Here is a 21,229-nt window from a genome sequence, read left to right as displayed (position 1 = left end):
CTGCAAAGAAAGCAGCTATTTCATTGCTACACTTAGAACCAACCTGGAAGAAATTGTCCCTGCTTTGGTTCTGTCGTGTCCCCTCCCAGGAGCAATGTCTCTGGGTTCAACTTCGTGGAATGACAGCTCTCTGGAAGTACAGTTAGAAATTTTATGGGCCAGCAATCTTGCAGTATGTTCTGACACAGCTTTAATATTTCTTTGCAGTCAGAAATAACTTTTTTGGCTATATTTGATGGTTATTTTAGTGGGAGTGGGAAATATGAAGGGAAAAAAGGTATGCTGACTTCTGCCCATTTTTGTTGTCCTCCTGAGACTGTTCTGCTATAAATCAAACTTCAGTGACCACCATAAAATCCCAAAGGCCTGGAAAGCCATAAGGCCCTATACTTGAGTAAACTCTCCCTGGGGTAAACCTTCTTGTGCACCTCAAGCAGGATGATAAATCACAGCTTGCTTAGCCACTAGTTTATTCTGCACAAACTTGATGTGTCACTAGGTATCTGACTGGAGCCAGATGTGCCAAAGCTCTTAGTCTGTGGGCACTTTGTATTAGACAGCAGCTAATACCCCGTTCCCGCCTTTTAAGACATGGTCTATTACATCCGCTCACAAGCATTTATCTTTTTCAAAATGTATTGATTTTGCTTTGCTTAAAATGCTGTTGTCATTTCAGTTTGGCTTCAGAGGCTTGCCCCTTCTTTCCAGTGTAGCACCTACATACAAATGCTGCTTGGCTTTCTTCTCTGATTTGCCCACTACAGTGGGGGTCCTCCTAGGACCAGGAGATTAAGCCAGAACTTTAACAACAAGGCCTCATGTCATACCACTTACCCCATTTTTTATCACCTTTTAAAATGTTTTATATAATATACAATAGAGTTGCAGCAGGGATAAATTTGGTCCATTGAGTTTTGTAACCCTAGCAGTGATGCATCTCATCAAATAGAAATATAGCAATGAAATTGCAAAGTTATTTATTTACTGCCTTACACAGAGCCTATAAAATAAAATTTGAGGCGTGGCGCTCCACCCTAACCCTTCTATATCATGATCCCTCCTCATCCCAATATGCCACCTTGACTGGCAGTATGGACAATGGTTTGTGTAGGAGCCAGTTCTGCCAGCTTTACTTACTACATTTTGAGCATAAATTGGATCAGGCATATTACAGTTCCCAGTGGAATGTTTGGAAAGGATTCCCATATAAACCAGCTTTAGTTAGAGTGGTGGGAAAAGGAAGGCATGTTGTTGTTCTAATCATGTTACAGAAATGATAGTCCTCCTATACCATTTTGTGGTGGTGGGGTGCAGAGCGGGAGGAAGCAGAGGAATAAATAGAAGCTAGCTTGTCATACATTTACTGTCTTTAGATGTACAGTTTGCTCCTGCCTAATTGGATTCTGATCTGATCCCTCTAGCGGGAATGCCTTTGGTGTACTTTCCATCATGCATTCCTTTTTTCCATGGAAGAATCCTCCAACACAAGGCAGGAGCCAATCTGTGAACACTTTCATTTCCTGCAGGAAGTGAAATAATGAGTTTGGGATTCAAAGGCAACAATGAAATGATCCACCATTGTAGGGAAAGCAGACAAGGGTTAAAAAGAAAGCTTTTTTAAAATGAAATTAAATTACATTCAAAATAAATGTTTTAATTTAAACATGGATTTTATTTAACAGCTATGTTCCCACTAAAGGCTTCTGTTCCATCAGTGAAAATCCCTTCTGCCCACATAAACTTACTGTCTTGAAATATGGAAAAGGTAAAGGACAAAATTACAGAAAATATATTTTTGACAGACACTTTCTCAAAAGAATAGTGCTGTTCTTGACAGCAAACCATCCCTTGCGGGAAAAGGCTTATAGAATTTAAAACCATGATAACTTTTATAGAATAGTAAAGCCAAGTTATCAAATTCCATTGCAGGGATAATATTGTCTAATAAGTTCTGTAGGCTACTGAAAAAATTCATATAGAAAGGATTTCATTTGTTGTTAAATTCTATCGGTTTTTTGTTTTTTTTTTTGGCAGTACTTCCTCTAGAGCCAAAATTGGTTCCATCCCTACAATATTCTAAAGGACTTTTGCATAAAGTCTCACTGAACCCTTGAGCCTGATGTTTATGTCTTGCAGAACAGGAATCTTAACACCACAGTTTGTTTTTGACAATGTCTTACTTTGTAGCGATTATCCATCCGAAAGCCCGAAGACTCAAAAGCCAAACAAAAGAAGGAAGGAGATAATGTGAGAGAACGGATCATCAGACGAGCAGCTTTAGAGTTTGAAGACGGCATGTACGGTATCCTCCAGCTGTTGTAGGTTAAAGAAATGGGATTTGCTGTGATAAAATAGCAGCTGCAGCTGTTATTCCTGGCACATGTTTGTTACCATCTTCACTGTCCACTACAGCACCTGTGGCTGTCGTTATATTAACATCCTGTTGAAATAGATGGAATGTTAGGGCGTACAGTAGGAGATGTTCTACCTGGAATGTTCATTGGCAGTCAAGTGATTAATTGATCTTTCTTGAAAATTGTAAGCACCCTCTGTATGAAATGAAGCTTGCTTGGACAGTTTTATATTAATGGGTTAGCATCTGAGAGAAGGCAACTAGGCAGTCGAAATGACAAAATAATTTGGCATAACTTTTGAGGCATATATTTGAAAAGCCAAACAGTTTGTTTAAAAAAAAAAAAAGGAGGGTGTGTTATCACAGCACAAATATAATTTTGTTAATTTACTCATTTACGGTAATTATAATCTAGTTGTGCCTTGACCAATTCACTTCAGCTAATCTGGGCATAGGAATTCCACTGTTGGCCAGCAACTTCATCAGTCCAGACATTTCAGTTCACCTGCAGAGTGAAAATGGAGTCCTGGGCTTGGTAAGTATAGAGTCAGTGAAGGCTTATGTAATGCACTTAAATTAATTTGTTGTTTTTTTCACAAACTGTTTACACTTTGAGCTCAAAGAGCTGCCACGTTGCAAGGTGCTGTGTATTCTTGCTTAAGCCCAGGAATGTATTTAAAGCACATACTTACTTGAGAGATATGTCAGTAGTCCCACTGGAGTTGTGGGACAGATTACAAGCTTAAAGATAAGCATATACTTTGGCAGAGGGCTTTGCTGTATTGGTGCCAGAATGCTCAGCACCTTGCAGGATCAAGCTCTATAAGAGGTTTTTAGTTGTGACATCATACATAATTTTAAACTAACATAATACGTATGCATATTTTACTATAGTGATGTTTTCTTAAATTGAACCTGGATGCCTGTAACTTTAAGAATTCTGTAGCTTCAAGGAAAACTATATACATTTAATAATTATAATAGCCTTCAGCAGTGTCTTTACCATACAGTCTCTGTTCATGGGCTAGTGTATGTTTCAGTGCACATACTAAATAAAAGAGGTGTAACACACAGAAAAATCCAAATGTATTATGTATTTGTTTTGAGTCACATGTAATTCTGGATCATCAATAAATATTAAGACTGTGTTTTGTTATCAGGGTCCTTATCCACTTGAAAACGAGGTAGATCCAGACCTGATTAATGCAGGTAAAATCATTAACATACTTAACTTCTGGAAATTGTTCATAACTGATTTAACATTTGATTCAATGCTAAATCCAGAACACTGGTGTAATGTTACTTGTAAATATTTATGTTGTTTTGCCTTTTTTATTACGGACCTATTTTCAGTCACTATGAGTTTCGATCATTAGTGACCATTAATATACTAGCTAGTCAGCATATGTATCATCACTGCTTTCTAGTAGTGACAGTTAAAGGAGGCTTTTTTTAACTCAAGCAGTGAAGGCTTGTGTTTTACTTTTTTGAAGCAAAAGATTCTTAGACCTATTCCCCAATTCAGCACGTAGACTTGCACTGTGATGTCTATTTGCACATGCATTTGTTCCCACTGTTTTTCCTGGGATGTCTGGAAGTGCTAGAAATTGGCCCCATTGACTCTTGTCCCAGGCACGTTTGGCAAAATTCCTGTACTTCAGTCACTGTGTGTTTAATATCTTCGCTTCTCACTATTGAGGGATTATATCTTTGGAGGAACAATTTAAGCAACTTTTCACATATGAATATTTGGAGTAGATACTTCCAGTGTTTCCTCTAATTTTTTCTATCCATGTGTGGAATGAATTTTTCTATGTGCACCATATCAAGGTAATGTGCGGATGTGCACCACCACTAGAAACAAAAAACCTAGATATAATATATATTTTTTTAAAAGTTACCAAAGGGATAATTACTCCAGCCATAACAGGTTAGGCATTTTAGAACTCCCTACTCAAAGAATTAAATTTATGTGTAAGAGAAAAATACAAATTATGAAATGCATGGACCAGTCAAAAAACTAAAACAACACACTTTGAAAGAAGTATCAAGTAACAACAACAACAACAATACAAGTATGTGTTGGGAGGTGAGTGTGATAAGAACATAAGAACAGCCATACTGGGTCAGACCTAAGGTCCATCTAGCCCACTGTCATGTCTTCCGACAGTGGCGAATGCCAAGTGTCCAAGATGGAATGTACAGAAGAAGGTCATCACCAGGTGATCCATCCCCTGTCGTCCAGTCCCAGCTTCTGGCAAACAGAGGCTAGGGACACCATCCCTGTCCATCCTGGCTAATAGACATTGATGGACCTTTCCTCCATGAATTTATCTAATTCTTCGTTGAATCCTGTTATATATCATCTTGGCCTTCACAACATCCTCTGGCAAGGAGTTCCACAGGTTGACTGTTTGTTGTGTGAAAAAATACTTCCTTTTGTTAGTTTTAAACCTGCTGCCTATTAATTTCATTAGTTTTAAACCTGCTGCCTATTAATTTCATTAGGTGACCCCTAGTTCTTGTGTTATGAGAAGGAGTAAATAACACTTCCTTATTTACTTTCTCCACACCGGTCATGATTTTATAGACGTCTATCATATCCCCCCTTAGTCGTCTCTTTTCCAAGCTGAAAATTCCCAGTCTTATTAATCTCTCCTCATCCAGCACCCGTTCCATACCCCTAATCATTCTTGTTGCCCTTTTCTGAGCCTTTTCCAATTCCAATATATCTTTTTTGAGATAGGGCAACCACACCTGCATGCACTATTCAAGATGTGGGCGTACCATGGATTTATATAGAGGCAATATGATATTTTCTGTCTTATTATCTATCCCTTTCTTAATGATTCCCAAGATTCTGTTCACTTTTTTGACTGCTGCTGCACATTGAGTGGATGTTTTCAGAGACCAATCCACAATGACGCCAAGATCTTTCTTGAATGGTAACTGCCAATTTAGATCCCATCATTTTATATATATATATATATATATATATATATATATATATATATATATAGTTGGGATTATGTTTTCCAATGTACATTACTTTGCATTTATCAACATTGAATTTCATCTGCCATTTTGTTGCTCAGTCATGCAGTTTTGAGAGATCCTTTTGTAGCTCTTTGCAGTCTGCCTGGGACTTAACTATCTTGAGCAATTTTGTATCATCTAAAAATTTTGCCACCTCACTCTTTACGCCTTTTTCCAGATCATTTATGAATATGTTGAATAGGACTGGGCCCAGTACAGACCCCTGGGGGACACCACTATTTACCTCTCTCCATTCTGAAAACTGACCATTTATTCCTACTCTTTGTTTCCTATCTTTTAACTAGTTACCAGTCCATGAGAGGACTGTCCCTCTTATCCCATGACAGCTTACTTTGCTTAAGAGCCTTTGATGAGGGACCTTGTCAAAAGCTTTCTGAAAATCTAAGTACACTATGTCCACTGGATCCCCCTTGTCCCCCTTGTCCACATGCTTGTTGGCCCCCTCAAAGAATTGAGTAGATTGGTGAGGCATGATTTCGCTTTACAAAAACCATGTTGACTCTTCCCCAACAAATTATGTTCATCTGCGTGTCTGACCATTCTGTTCTTTACTATAGTTTCAACCAGTCTGCCCAGTACTGAAGTCAGGTCTTACTGGCCTGTAATTGCTGGGATCACCTCTGGAGCCCTTTTTAAAAATTGGCATCACATTAGCTATCATCTAGTGATTTGGTACAGAAGCTGATTTAAATGATAGGTTACAGACTACAGTTAATAGTTCTGCAATTTCACATTTGAGTTCTTTCAGAACTCTTGGATGAATACCATCTGATCCTGGTGACTTATTACTGTTTAGTTTATCAATTTGTTCCAAAACCTCCTCTAATAACACCTCAAACTGGGACAGTTCCTCAGATTTGTCACCTAAAAAGAATGGCTCAAGTTTGGGAATCTCCCTCACATTCTCAGCTGTGAAGACTGATGCAAAGAATTCATTTAGTTTCTCCACAATGTCCTTGTCGTCCTTGAGCCCTCCTTTAGCATCTCGATCATCCAGTGGTCCCACTGGTTGTTTAGCAGACTTCCTGTTTCTGATGTATTTTAAAAAATTTTTGCTATTACTTTTTGAGTCTTTGACTAGCTGTTCTTCAAATTCTTTTTTGGCCTTCCTAATTATAATTCTATGCTTCATTTGCCAGAGTTTATGCTCCTTTCTATCTTCCTCACTAGGATTTCACTTCCACTTTTTAAAGCATGATAGACAGAGTGTGTGTGCGTGTGTGTGTGTATGTGAGAGAGAGATACACACTGCCTCTTTAAGTATACTGTCCTTGTAAGTAGATTAGTACTTAGCAGTCTGAAGCCTGCTTGTTCAGACACAGAAACAGCTGCCAGCAAGCTCCCTCCCTCCGGAGCCCTGTCGTTTCGTCCCCCGCACTCTGTGGAGATGGGGGGATTGAGTGGAGGGGGACACCTTGATAATGCCCCCTCCTTGTTCCTTCCCCTCCCCAACTCTGCACAGTAAGCAGGAGACTCCTGGGAGCCGCTGGCCAGGGGCTCCAAGCCAGTGGGCAGGAACAGTGCGGCAGTGGGTGGAGGGGCACCTGAAGTGCGTGGCACTTGATAGCCTGCTGGGTGGCTGCCCGGCCATGCAGCTTAGAGGGACTTTAGGATACCTCTAATTAGGATACCTCTAATACCCCTGTAATTCACCCATTTCAGCTTCAGACAATCCCTCCCCATCTTTTGGCAGGAAAAAGTGGTCTCACAGCTTTGAAATGGGAAAACTAGCATGTTAGGATTTGTTTGTTTTTGTTTGTTTGGGCGGGGTTTTTAGTTTCGTTTCACAATACAAAGTTATGCAATGCAGTTAATCCAATTCAGTTTAAACACAGGCCTTGCTTCTGCAGTGGGATCAGCTAGTGCAGAGACCTATACCCATATAGACTCCCATTGGTGTTAACGGGACTCTGCATGGCCATAGGCCCACACTAGTGGATCCCAGTGCAGGATCAGGTATATACATCTGGTATTTTAGAAAGGGCGTTTCATAATAATATAGATCTCCTCTTTAGCTGTACTAGCTAACATGATCTGCTAAACTGAAAAGCCAAATGAGATAAAGCACTGACATATAACCAAGTTTACAGTTTAATTTAGCTGTACACTCCAGCAACTGCTCTCTGTCTTGTAAAAATATTTGCTGCCTAGCTTAATTAATTGATTCTGTTATCAAAGTGTTGTGTTTCCCACTTTGAACAGTGCCATCTCTGCAATATTACTCAGTATTATTTATTATTATTAAATATTATTTCAGTACCTAACAAAGTTTCACCAACAGCTCGCTGTGGAAATATTTTACATGGGGAGATTTTCCAAGGCACAAAAAGGAGCTAAGCACCTACTTTTGAAAATCTCCATGTGTGTGCGTGCACACAAGTTAAGCCTTGAGAATAATGTAATTTTTTTTTTAAACAAACGGCATAAAAATTGCTCTTTAAAAATAATTTATCCTAAATTGGCAGCAATCATCTGGTATTTGAAGTATTCTTTCAAACACATGTGGTAGAATTTGCAAAGAACTTGCAAGATGAAAAACGGGATTGGATATTTGTATGGGTATCATAGTTATCATAATTAATTATAACAAATTTTACAAGGGATATTAAACCTCATGCTTCAGGTTTTAAATCAATCTCTAACTATTAAAGATACCTCCTAGGAAAGACAGGAAAACCAGTACTTCTTGTGCCTCACCAGAAGTGGTGCTGGGAGGCAGGAAGGCGGTCCGGTGCTAGGTCTAGGGTTAAGGTCCTTCAGGCCTTCCATGTGATTTGTCACGTGGGTGCTGGATAAGGCTTTGTGTGCTCCATTCACAGGACCAGGAACAGCTCAGGGAGCGACTGCTTAGCACATGGAGGCTGCTCACACACATTCATTTTCTTGTACATGCACCTTGGAGACAAGAGCGTGAACCAACTCTGTCACGCATTTCCACGAGAGTAAATTCCCAGTCTGGCCTCCTCTTTTGGTAACATTTTCTGTCTTCTCCAGACACTTTCTTTCTGCTAAAAGTTGCCCCACACTTTTCCCACAAATGGAATGAAAAGCTAAGTCCAGTGAGGCAGTGGGATCTATCTGATCACCTAGAACTACATACTCCATCTTGGTCTATAAAATACTTCCTGCTACTCACGCTGTACAGTGACACTTGCCAATTGATTTGGTATCAGTATAACTCAGGTGCCAGTGTAAGGCCACGTCTACATTACACTTACACTGGCACAGCTGTAAGGATACAGCTGCGCCGCTGTAAGATCGCTTGTGTAACCACTCTATGCAGAAGGGAGAGAGCTCTCCCATCAACATCATGAAATCACCTAAACAAGAAGTGGCAGTTATGTTGGTGGGAGAAGCTCTCCTTAATTCACGGCCTAATTCAGCCCCGCCAAACTCCCTCAAGCCATTCTTACAGAATAACCTCCCACTCCCATAATTCCAAAAAGCTTACTCCAATAAATATTGACAGAGTCTGGTGGAGTTTGACGTGACAAAGATCCCTTCCTATTAGATTTTCCTAAAGAACACTAGTTCTGTAAATATAACAGCCCATTTCTTTTACAGGTAAAGAGACAGTCACTGTTCTTCCAGGTTCCTCCTATTTCTCTAGTGATGAATCATTTGCAATGATTAGAGGGTATGTAACAGAACTCTTAATCTGTTAAAATGCTGAACAAAGAATAGGATGAGTCACTAACTAAACTAATTAGTAATGCTCTGAAATGTGATTATCATTTAACAGCCTGTAAAACTATTGTGGATGTTCAGTGAAAATTTACAGGAGGATTAGGTCAGGCTACTGGAAACTGAAATATTCAACTGACTATGACTGATAGATGCTATAGGGATGTTTGCATCTAACACCACTTGGCTGTATCTAAACACATTTGTAGCTGTGTTTTAAACAGCTACTTTTTAGTCACTTTCTGAGGAATCTAATCTGTACTTGCACGCTGTATATTCTCTTTACTCAGCTTGTGTCTGCAATCCTGATTCTGCCTCCCTGATGGAAATTCACCATCTGCACCTGTTTTTTGTTTGTTTTTTCGGAGAGGAGGTTGGATACAAACAAACACTAAACCATAATGTCTCTGAAAAGATAATCAGTGCACATAATATGTGAAGGAGTGCATTTAAAAATGTGAGTTCAGAGCTGATTTTCTGTGAATGCAATTAACCAAAACCAGACAAATATAATCATGTTTTTGAGGCTCAGACGGCAGAGAGAAATCCAGATTAGTACTATGTGTAGGGGAAAAAAGTATATATGTAAGTGACAAACTGCTCAGTTCCTCTGTTGTTTACCACCATTTTAGGAGCTTTATATGATATATTAAGACAGTGAACAAATAACTTGGTTGGATTTGTGGGCTATTATTTTAACTTAGTATGCTAATTGCACACTATCTTTTACCAGAGGTCATGTCGATTTGACAATGCTTGGAGCAATGCAGGTGTCTAAATATGGTGATCTGGCCAACTGGATGATACCTGTAAGTAAACACTTGTACCATGAATGCTCTTACTTTAGAACAATACAAATGTATTTATCCTAGCTTCTTTCATAACAATGGTGTTTCGAAACTGCAGTTCCTAAACTGATAGCAGAGAGGGAGAGAGATTGAGACAAGGGAGGATACATTTTGAATGAACAGTCACAGGTGCCTAACTTCAGTTAGTTATTTTTAATAAGTGTTCAAAAACTGGAGATTTAAGGAGCTTTAAAGACATTTGATAGTGGAACCATTGCACCAGACATAGAATTTTTGTTCAACATCTTGAGTTCCTGGAGACTTTCACTGTAAGATGTGTACTGTTTCTTTAAATCTGTGGCAAGAAGACAGGCACAAAGGAAAGAGTTTAGGCAGAAACTGCGCTGTGAGGCAGAGAAAAGGAGAGAACACGTTCAGCTTTAAGGTCGATACTGTTTTCCTTCAATATCACCAGCTCCAAGCATTCATAACTCCTGAGCCAGGCCTCTAAAACTGAGTTTGTATTGAAAAGAATGAGATTTTTTAAATAATAATGTTGGGGTCTTTTTATTTGCCTCCTAGTTTTTGAGCTGTTAGGGTTCCCATTTTCAAACTTTTCTGAGTTTCCTGCAGTTTAGAGATTTGTTGCATGCATTTTCAGTAGCTCTCAACACAACATCAATACCAGTAGGGAGTAAAGAATGTCTAACTATAGAGAGGTTTCAGAGTAACAGCCGTGTTAGTCTGTATTCGCAAAAAGAAAAGGAGTACTTGTGGCACCTTAGAGACTAACCAATTTATTTGAGCATGAGCTTTCGTGAGCTACAGCTCACTTCATCGGATGCATACTGTGGAAACTGCAGCAGACTTTATATACACACAGAGAATATGAAACAATAGCTCCTCCCACCCCACTGTCCTGCTGGTAATAGCTTATCTAAAGTGATCATCAAGTTGGGCCATTTCCAGCACAAATCCAGGTTTTCTCACCCTCCACCCCCCCCACACACAAATTCACTCTCCTGCTGGTAATAGCCCATCCAAAGTGACAACTCTCTACACAATGTGCATGATAATCAAGTTGGGCCATTTCCTGCCCAAATCCAGGTTCTCTCACCCCCTCACCCCCCTCCAAAAAACACACACACAAACTCACTATCCTGCTGGTAATAGCTCATCCAAAGTGACCACTCTCCCTACAATGTGCATGGTAATCAAGGTGGGCCATGTCCAGCACAAATCCAGGCTTTCTCACCCCCCCCTTCCCCCCCCCCCCCAGGGACACACATACACACACAAACTCACTCTCCTGCTGGCAATAGCTCATCCAAACTGACCACACTATAGGGCTTGAAGTTGGTAGGAAAGAAGACAGCCCTACAACTAACAGTCAAAGCAAATTCCTCTTGTAGGGAAACTGGAGATTCTAAGATGTTCCTGGCTGAAAAAATAAGAAAGTTGGACATGTTTTGGGAAGGGGCTATGAGGAGCATAAGAAGGTTTACAGCAGTATATATTAAGGTCACTGGTTCTGGCTGCATATAAGTGAAGCCAAAATATTACAGTCTAGTGATCGTCCTGTGACTGTTTTGAACTCATTTGTCTTTTTCTGATAGTCATTCACTTGTAACGTGAGGGACTAATGTTGCTAGTTAGATGGTTTCAGAACTCATTGGCAAAAACCCCTGAGCAAAGATGGGCACAACTACCAATCTTGCCTTCATTTGCAGTTACTTATTCACTCACTTATTTTCTTCAATTTGATGCCATTGTCAATAGGAGCTATGGGTTTTCACAGATGAAATGGTGAAATTCTAATCCATGAGTTTGACCCATTTCCAGTAGTACCATATGGATAAAAAGAATAGCTTTCAGGACAATCTGATGAAATTTTTGCAGGCAGAAAACCCTTTGATTATTGTGAAAAATTGGAGCTAAAAATTAATATCCCTTCTCTGTGAACCTGTAATGTTTCACTAGTGATTGGGCATCTTTTATACCTTAACCTAGTTTAGGGAACCCGGAGGATGATCAGGTATGCTGTTGGGCCAATACCTCTCATATTTGGACCCTAATATTTACATTAAATCAACTGTGCATTTCTTAAGATGCCAATTAGTACTAGATCTTTATGTAACTTGCCACTGAACCTAATTTGGAACATATTATATTTTTTTGTGTGTCTTGAGTTACAAAAATCCAAAATAAATCATAAACTCCGCCTCTTTTGGAAAGGAGAAGAATACTGTGAAAAAAGGGAAAGAATCAAATTATATTTTTAGTCCCTGATATGATTTATGATCTGCACCAAGATGAGATTAATATGAGGTCACCAAATATGTTTCTAAAAAGAGTCAAGGAGCTAATGGACTGAATTCCAATGTAGTTAAAATTAGAGTACAGGTGATTTATTTATTACAGCTATGTTTCAGAGAGTTCAGACTTCCTTTTAAAATAAATTCTGTATCTAAATCTTATACCAGTTAGATGGGCAAATGATTATCAGTCTGATACCGTAGATGCAAGTCTCCTGAGGACTGTGAAAGATATCGTTCTCTTTATGTCATCTTTTGAACCACTTTTATTTTCTCTTCATATTGCATTAATACAGTTCTGTCAGAAGACTTTATCTTCTTTGTTTTGCAGAGGATGTGACTATTCATTACATAATGCAGAATGAACTAATTATTTACCTACTGGTTTGCAAAAATTATTTTGAATCATTGCATTCTGGATCACAAAATGTGTTTAAATGACACACACATAAACATTTTTCAATCTAAATTTCTGGGGTTTAAACATAAGTTTTATTTCTTATTGAAGTATTTTTCCTCAGTGTCAATCATTGAAAAAAATAGTTTTTGTTACACACGCTAGGGATTTTTCTTGTCTTGGGGGAGATATGCTCAACTGAATTTTTGAAGTGTTTTTTTTTTTAGTGTGAGTGTTAAGAAAAAACAGTCCTCAAATGGGAGATTGCATGGGTCATATATATTTGAATTGGAAATGCTCTAAAAGTGTAGTATATAGAAATGACAGCAACATATATACAGTGTTTCCACTTCAAACTACAGTTACAGATGGAGTTCAAATGAAGTCCTCAATCCTACACTAGATTCCAATGGCATTCTGTGACATTGTGCGGAGTCACATTAGAACTCCATGAGTACAGAGGTCTTGCAAATCCTGATGATGGATCCGGTCATATTTCAAGTATTTTTACTAGCGTATGCCACCTCGGTAGTGGTATTATTATTTTTATTATTTATTATTGAGCTAAAAGTCTATATCAACATCTAGTCTATCAACAGAAGTCTGTCCAAACATTTCTTAATGCTCTAAAGCATGTTTGGATTTGATCACTCAAACAGTTGCCACATAGGAAGGATTCTTTTCTCTTTGCTCACTTACACTATTCTTGTAATGGTACAAGGAGACCAACAATGTTTCCAGCTATAGTGCTTTTGCTGCAGGTGCAATCTGAGGTTTTGATTTTAATCTGGACATCTTTAGGGTTTGAGTCCTTAGCCAAATTAAGACTAAGCATTAGTCTATCTTAGACTAATGTTCTTTATTGATGCCTTTCAAGTGGGCAGTCAGTATACTAACATATCTGTGGATTGTGGGCATGTCCTTCAAGTTAGAGGTCCCCTGACTCTCTGGAGTTCACTTCTTCCCCAATCCTTAGGACCAAAAAAGGCTGAGTTTAATGCTCATACGCACCGCAAGACCTTTGTTTACTCAAGCTTTTTGTGAGAGGATTGCTAGAAAGGAGTTTGAAGTGGTTGTTTAGAGGGTGTTATTTTGTGTGCTTTATTATTTTTATAGTAAATACGTCTTGGAGTTGAAAAGAGGAACATTTTATAAATGGAAAAATAAATAAAAGATAAACTTCTCCCTGCTGTACAAAGTACTGCTCAACCCACATGCAGTGTTGCCTCGCATACCTGGTGCATCCCCTCTGAAAAACAGGCATTTTCAATTACACTACCAAATGTTTCTGTAGCAGCTCTGACTGAAGAAGTTAACCAAAAAGTAGGCATTTAAGTGTTTCTCAGTCTTTTTCTACCTTCTGTTTTAAATAAGACAATATATCATCATTATTAGGTGACTTCACTCAGCTTTATATATCCTTTTTTGTTGCAAGATTTATGTTGAATAATATACAGATACTTTTTTATTGCAAGAAGCTAACAATCAGGGGAACTTAAAGTTCCATTTTATTGTATCATTTTTCACTTAGCTTTCTATTTTCATAGTTTCATCGTTTTTATATGCCACAAGTCTCTGCTTGGTGGTATTTCCATCAGTTGGAGGCAAGTAATAATCCTAAACCTTCAGGTTTTGAATAAGTATCATAGTGAAACTATTCTTCCTCTCCCTTAATAGCTTGATATCACTCAAGCACTGATGCTTATATTTGTATTTGCATACATTCATAATGAGGAAATCAACTGGGAAGGATTGTTAAAATAATTGTAGCCCTCTCTCCTTCCCTTCTTCATTAACTTTTAATGAGAGTTTTGGGGTAAGAAGAGCAGTATGTCATTCTAAACATCCTACAAAATGCAAGGCTCGGGATACTGGTCTGCTCATGGGAAGGGGGGAGCTTGTTCTTAATCACAGGTTCTTGATGACAGGCTGACTCCATAAAACATGAAGGTTTATATCCTTTGCATGCGAACATTCATTCCATTCTCCCCTCAGGGCCCCTGACTATCTTTGCTTGCCTCTTAAGGTTGCACCTCAGCCCTTCCTCCAGCTTTTTCAGCTCACACCGTCCCAGGCTCCTTCCTGGCGCATCTGAGATGGGACATTCATTGAGATCTTTGCTCACACCCTGGCACTGCAACCTTCCCAGCACTTACATCTCACTGAGAAAAATTTATTGCCTTTATATCACTTCCTTGGTGGCAAGCTTACAACTCTATTTGCCCCTGGAACACAAGCCTCAGAATTCCACTAATCTGGGAGGAAGCCAGGCACAGGTGGGCACTTACCTTTCTTTAAGGCCTACTCTGGGACACAGTCCCCTCTTTGTTCACTTTGTTTAATTGTTTTTTTTTTCTTTTGTATGCCACAAAAGGAAATGTCTCTCCCTCTAAGGAGCTCAGGGTAAAATTTTCAAAAGTGCCTAGGTCACTTAGGGGCTTAAGTTTCATTGAATTTCAGTGAAACTCATTGCCCGCTCAGTAGAAGGTAGACAGATTGCCAATCACAAATTTTAACCTTTTGTGATTATATATTCTGTTAAAATAATAATTAAAAAAATGACTGGACTATGTCTCCTTTCACTTTGTCTCCATATTGTTTTTACCTGTGCCAGTGTATCTTTTTCTATTGTGTATTTCAGTGTCTGTGTTCCTCACTCTTAATCTTCTTGTGCCCAGTAATATTTTCCCCCATCCCCATCCTTTTCTTTCCTATGCTTTAATCTCATTCCTTCTTCTTAATCTTTTTTTCCCTGTCTCTATCTCCCCTCCAGGAATCATCTCTCTTCCACTGCCCAGCACCTCACAGCACTCTATCCATGTCCCCCAACAACCCAGCACCCAGTTCTTTCTTTCTTTCTCTCTCTCTCTCTCTCTCTCACTCATCCACTGCACGGATCAGTCTAGGAGTCTGTTGCTGCAAAAACTGTGTGTGTTCCGCTTCCTAAAGACCACAGTAGAATGTTTAAAAATAATGACACATTACGTTTCTGCAGTATTTCTAATTCTCTATTTTTCTAAGTTCCCTACATAGTGAAGTAAGTTTTGGAGTAAGCTATAGTACCTTTCACAAAAAAGTAGCAGGGGATCTGATATTGCCTGCCAGTGGGGTTTCTTTGACTAATGATGCTTTTGCATTGCTAAAATACCCCCAAGCCATTAAACATCAAACTTTAAGAGAGGAGAGGAAAAAAAGATTAAAAGTGATGGATTATGCTTCCAAGGGATTCATTAATATTAATATCATAAATACTGGTGCTGCTGATATGATGTAACAGCAAATAAACCATTGAACCAGTGACAGAGATGCCCTGTGGCTAAAGGTTGATGAATCTTAGAGTAAATTTTGTAAAACTTCTGTGGGTTCCATGTCAATAGATAAAAATTTCTTCCAAACTTTTCCCTGCTGTATTACCATCACTAATGTGAAGGGAACATGCTCTGTCTTACATAATGGTTCTGATTTAATAAAATACCTTTTTGGAAGATCTGTAGTACATAAGAACAACAGAATATGGCTAATAAATATGCAGAATATTGCGTCCCAGTTGTACACCTTATCAACTGGTACTTTAAGTAAGCATGCAAGTAATTAGATGCAATCCATTTAAAAAGTGGTGTCTCCTTTTGTGTAGCATCACACCAGTTCTGGAGATAGAACACTAGGTTTTCTAACCATCAAAGATATCTGTATGTGCAGCTGTCTTCCCTATAGTCAATTTTAAACAATTACAACTAATGACTAAGAGAATTAACTCTATCTCTGCATATTCTTCTGCCGTAATCTAAAGTCTGATGTTGTGGTAGCTGCTCAGTTAGGGTTTTGGGTGAAGAGGACAATGCTCATGTAAATGAACACACACAAACACTATTAATTGTTAGTTGTGCTTATAGCACCTTTCACTCCCAAAGAGCTTCACAAGCTGTAGGCAATTCCAAGCTATCTTGTGCAGGTGTACGTGGTAGGGAAAGGGAAAAGGCAGAAAGAACCTTTAATTCTCTGGACTCCCCCGGCACAAGAGCAGGCCAAGATACAAACCTAGTTCTCCCTTGAGCACTAGGGAGGAGGCCTGACTAATGCACCCAGAGACCCTCTATGGCTCTAAGGTAGCATGCTCAGCCATCTTAGTGGTGGATCGGACCTTCGGTCCCTTAGACACATGCTGCCTTCAGACACAGGTGCTGTGGGGGAATGCATATTGCTCCTTTTTATGGAGCAGTAGCAAACAATGTTGCAAAGTTTCTTGTTCCTGACCCCTCCTGCTTGTGGTGGTGTTGATGTAGCTGACAAGGCAGGTTGGCTGTAATAAAAATTGGAGCAATATCAAAATTCACTTTCATTTTTTAAAAACTGATTTTAATCTGAAACATTTGGATCGAGATTTTCAAAAGTGACTAGTGATTTTGGATGCCTCCATTTTTTTTAGGCTCCCAACTTGAGGCACGTAAAAGGAGCCTGATTTTCAGAAAGCTGAGTACACACTGAAAATCAGGCCTGTCTATGGGGTCTCAAGTTGAGCACACAACAGCTAAGGCTGAGTCGCTTGGAAAAAATTGGCTTGACGTTTTAGAAATATCAGCCTAAAATCTTAATGCTGTACATCGAATCCCAGATCTAACTTGGAGCAGCCAGGATTAAAGGGTTAATAATGAAAAGAAAACCATCTAATGTAAAGAAAACCAGAGTACAAAAATACTGACCCTTACCAAAGATTAACTTTGCAGGGAAGTGATGAAGAAGGTCAGTTCCAATTTAATAACATTTTATTTTAATTTGCTATCTGTAGAGGTCAGTCTAACCTAGGACTTAGGAAAGTAATGTTATACATTAAGTGGTAATTTTTCACCCAGTCTTAAACATTTGTGCACAGCTTTCAATGAGCATCTTTTTTTGAGACCAGTTGAAAATCTGGTCTTCGGTGCGTTAGAAAAACAACATAGCTGTTCCGTTTGCACCTGACCCAAAGCTAACTCAAGTCAGTGGAGAGACTGCTATTTATTTCAGTGAGCTTTGGATGAGAGCTTGAGTGAGCTGTTACACTAATAGTAAACAATAGAAAAAAATAATATAAAGGGAATCCCTCCTTTGGATTTCCCAGTATGTTGTAGTTTCTCCATGTTTGCCTCTTAGGTCCTGAACGTGCAAGCATCAGATCTTTGTAGGATCAGGAGCTTAGACTGTAAGCTTTCAGAGCAGGAACTGACTTCATTTTGAGTCCGTGTTCAAGCCACTACCAGCACACACAAAAAAAGTAATAATACAGTTACTTAGGCCAGGTCTACAATACGGACCTAAGCTGGTATAACTACATCACTCAGGGATGTGAAAAATCCACACACCTGAGTGACGTAGTTATACCGGTCTTAACACGCCCCCGCGCTATGTCAGTGGTAGAGCTTCTCCCACCAACATAGCTACCACCTCTCAGGAAGTCTCTCCTGTCAGCACAGGAGCATATTCACTGAAGCGCTACTGTGGCTTAGCTGCATGAGTGCTGTTGCGCTGATGCAGCGTTTTAAGTGTAGACCTGCCCGTGGTTGTAGAGCTGAGAGAAACTCTCTTCCCATTGAGATGGTTCACATTTGAAACAGGGATTTTCCTAAGAGTTTGTTTAATCAAGAACAAAACTTCACTATTTTCACCAGCCCATTTTCCTGGCACAACAGTAGTTTTCACCCACAAAACTCCTCTCTGTAAATAATTCTTAGTGAAATTGTGAAAGGTTTCTCTTGTCTCAACAAGTCAACAACTGTTACTTTTCCACCATTTTGCTGATGACATTAAGATTTCACACAGATCTCATTGGCTTTGTAGCTGTCGGTCAAGGTCAGTGTGAATCTCCTTCTCCCTGATAGGGAGGATGTGACTGAAAATGTAAGAATAATAGGAGACACTGCCAAATCTACTGTGTTTCCCTGTAGATTATGGATTTTTTTCTGCAGTCTGCCTAGAAACTTAAGCAATTAGCTGTTGTCAGAGTTAAAGCAGGGATTTAATATGAAATCGAACAGTGTGTGTGTGTTATGAATTAGCTGTAGCACTAAAATGTTTCAAAGTCATATTCTCTCTGGCTTCTCTTTTATCATTTAAATCATGGGCCAGATTCATTCTTGGTGCAACTCCAATGAAGTCAGTGAAATCACAGCAGGGATTAAGTTGGGGAAATATCTGTAGAAAAAGCTCAATGATGAGATTCATTCAAGTGTGTAGAGTAGCCTCCGAAGTGAACTGGCAGAAGCTACCACACTTAAGAAATTTAAAACTAGGAAAAAGTATGAAGAAATTGTGTTGTAAGGACCATTCCTTCCCTGGCAGAGGGTGGGCTTGATAACATACCTGATCAGTCTCTCCCATTTATAATTTCTAGTGTTCTGTGAATATCGAACATTGCACATTTATTTCTTGCTTCCAAATTATACATTAAGATGCAAGACATTCAATGAGAAGCATACTTCTTCTTTCATCATTATTGTAGGTAGTGGAATGATTACCTACTGCTGCAAAGTAAGCAACTAAGTGCTATATAAACAGATAATATTCGGGCTAATTACGTTTATTAGATTTGTACATCTCTGAATGTTCATGGGAGCTGTGCTGCTAATTTCCAGTGCATTTTTGAGCAGCTACTCCAGACTGCATGAAAACAAATTAGGCATGTTGCAGAAAATATGGTGGGGGCAGATCTGTTAACTCAAGACTGGGGAACCTGCAGTTACCTGGATTCTCATGCTTATCTGAGTTCTACGGTTTCCAAGAGATGATATTATTTAAATTATAGGCAAAAGCATTAACTTCCTTGCAGACATCTGCTTTCTAAGTGAAGCATGTAATGTTGATCAGCTTTCTAGTTTCACCTGTCTCTCTCCCAACAAATACATACCTGGAAATCCTGCAGAGCCCTTATTGCACATAATTACTGCCATAAAGAGGCCACTGCAGGATGAAAGGAAGAGTAGAGCATGTTGTATTAGCTCCATTTCTCCCTCCACTGCGTGTGAGGCTTTTCTGTCCTATTTTATTTTGATTTGCTCTTCCCCACACTTCATAGCGTAGGGGGAGTATAGGGCTCATAATCGGGATGGTTATGGGTGCTCTCCTAGACATTTTTATTGGGGGGAAATGAGAAATCTGACTTGCACAGCTTCCTACAATGAGCAGCTTTTTCAGACTAAAACTATTCACTGCCTATTTCAAAGACAAGAAGATATGTCAAAAAATCCTTGATCCCCGGGTTAGTTCTAGAATGGAATGGCACTTGCAACCTTAATTGTGGAACCATAATCACTGGGTGAGCACGGATGTTATGTAATGCAGTTCTTGGAATTAACATTTAATAATCACTACAGAACATGCCCTACATTTTGGTGGGGCCATGTACAGCTAAATGGAAAGCTTAACTTGACGCTCTCTAGCCCTGTCATAGTAATTTACATCTTCAAATAGTGCGTGCATTTGAATGCTGCACAGCATTAAGACATTTGTTTAAGTAGCTCTTGAGATGCACTTTCAGTGTTTTCATTTGCATTTCACTTTGCAGTTTTAATTCAGTGCCAACAGTCATTTTGAATTAGTTTTATGGGAAACTAACTTCATAAAAATTAACTAACTTTCCTTTAGGCATATGTCATATTTTAAATTACTTCTCTGTTATAGAAAATAAATATTTAACATCCTCAGCACAGTCATTTTTAAGCATACTAAATTTTAGGAAAAAGATATTTGGTGAAATTTTCAAAAGTTCATAAATTACTTAGGAATCTAAATTGCATTTTCAGAAGTGTCTAAATCCCATTGAAAGGCTCTTTTGAAAATTATATCCATTGTCTTTTAATTCCATGTTTTGTTGTGGAAGTTCAATGGGAAATGGGTGTTCAACACTTTTGAAAATAAGGCCACCTATTTAATAGCTAAATATGTATCTAGAAATTAAATTTAGACATCAGTTTTTAAAAAAATCTTTGCCATGTGTATATCTAATAGCATGTACATACACAATTATTGCATTCAAGGACTTTAACTGTTTGCTTCTGTGTTATTTCTTTCACCTCAACCGCCAGAAAAATACCATTAATGACTTCCTAGTATTCCTTGCTAATGTTCCTTCAGTTAGTCTTTCTGAGTAAAATCTAATCTGGCTGTCAGGGATGGCAATATAATTACAATAATTCTGTAATTGTGCCATTTGAGGCCCTACAGTCACTGAAAAAAATGACAGAGCAAGTATATTCTAGAGCAATTCATCTTCAAGCTCTATCCAGTAAAATCTTTCCTCCATTGGGGAAATGGAAAATAAAATACTGGAAGAAGAATGATTTTCTTTTTTGGAAGTAAGCTACTGTAAGCATAATTTCACTTGTGAACAGAGTATATTGATGTGCAATGTTAAACTTACACTATTTATATAGGCACATAATTATTTTCTTTATAAAACATTCTGTATCCTCTGAGATCTTTTCTTTATAATTGTAATTCAGGGCTTCCCTGGAGCTTGCTGATATACTGATAATTTTTTTCAACTCCTACAAAAACACGTAATGCAGATTATATTTCCTTGTTGTATGCGTCTCACTTGAATCCTTCACATACACAAGTGGTGATAGCAGCCTTATGGAAGATGGAGGGGCCTCCAGGGCTA

At 38.7% G+C, this 21,229-nt stretch overlaps 1 protein-coding gene across 1 annotated transcript in view; it reads left to right on the top strand.

Moving 5' to 3' along the window:
* Positions 1-21,229, top strand: part of OXCT1 (3-oxoacid CoA-transferase 1) — a 126,166-nt gene that overhangs the window by 71,141 nt on the left and 33,796 nt on the right. The window contains exons 9-13 of the mRNA XM_084628066.1: positions 2,188-2,302; positions 2,794-2,888; positions 3,514-3,562; positions 8,975-9,047; positions 9,828-9,903. Coding sequence (XP_084484192.1) covers positions 2,188-2,302; positions 2,794-2,888; positions 3,514-3,562; positions 8,975-9,047; positions 9,828-9,903 — 408 coding nt within the window. The remainder of the gene's footprint in view (positions 1-2,187; positions 2,303-2,793; positions 2,889-3,513; positions 3,563-8,974; positions 9,048-9,827; positions 9,904-21,229) is intronic.

Source organism: Lepidochelys olivacea, assembly GCF_965140295.1.
Source record: "Lepidochelys olivacea isolate rLepOli2 genome assembly, chromosome: 5".
NCBI lineage: Eukaryota > Metazoa > Chordata > Testudines > Cheloniidae > Lepidochelys > Lepidochelys olivacea.
The sequence above is the reverse complement of the archived record's forward strand: the minus strand, read 5'-3'. Positions and strand labels throughout refer to the sequence as shown.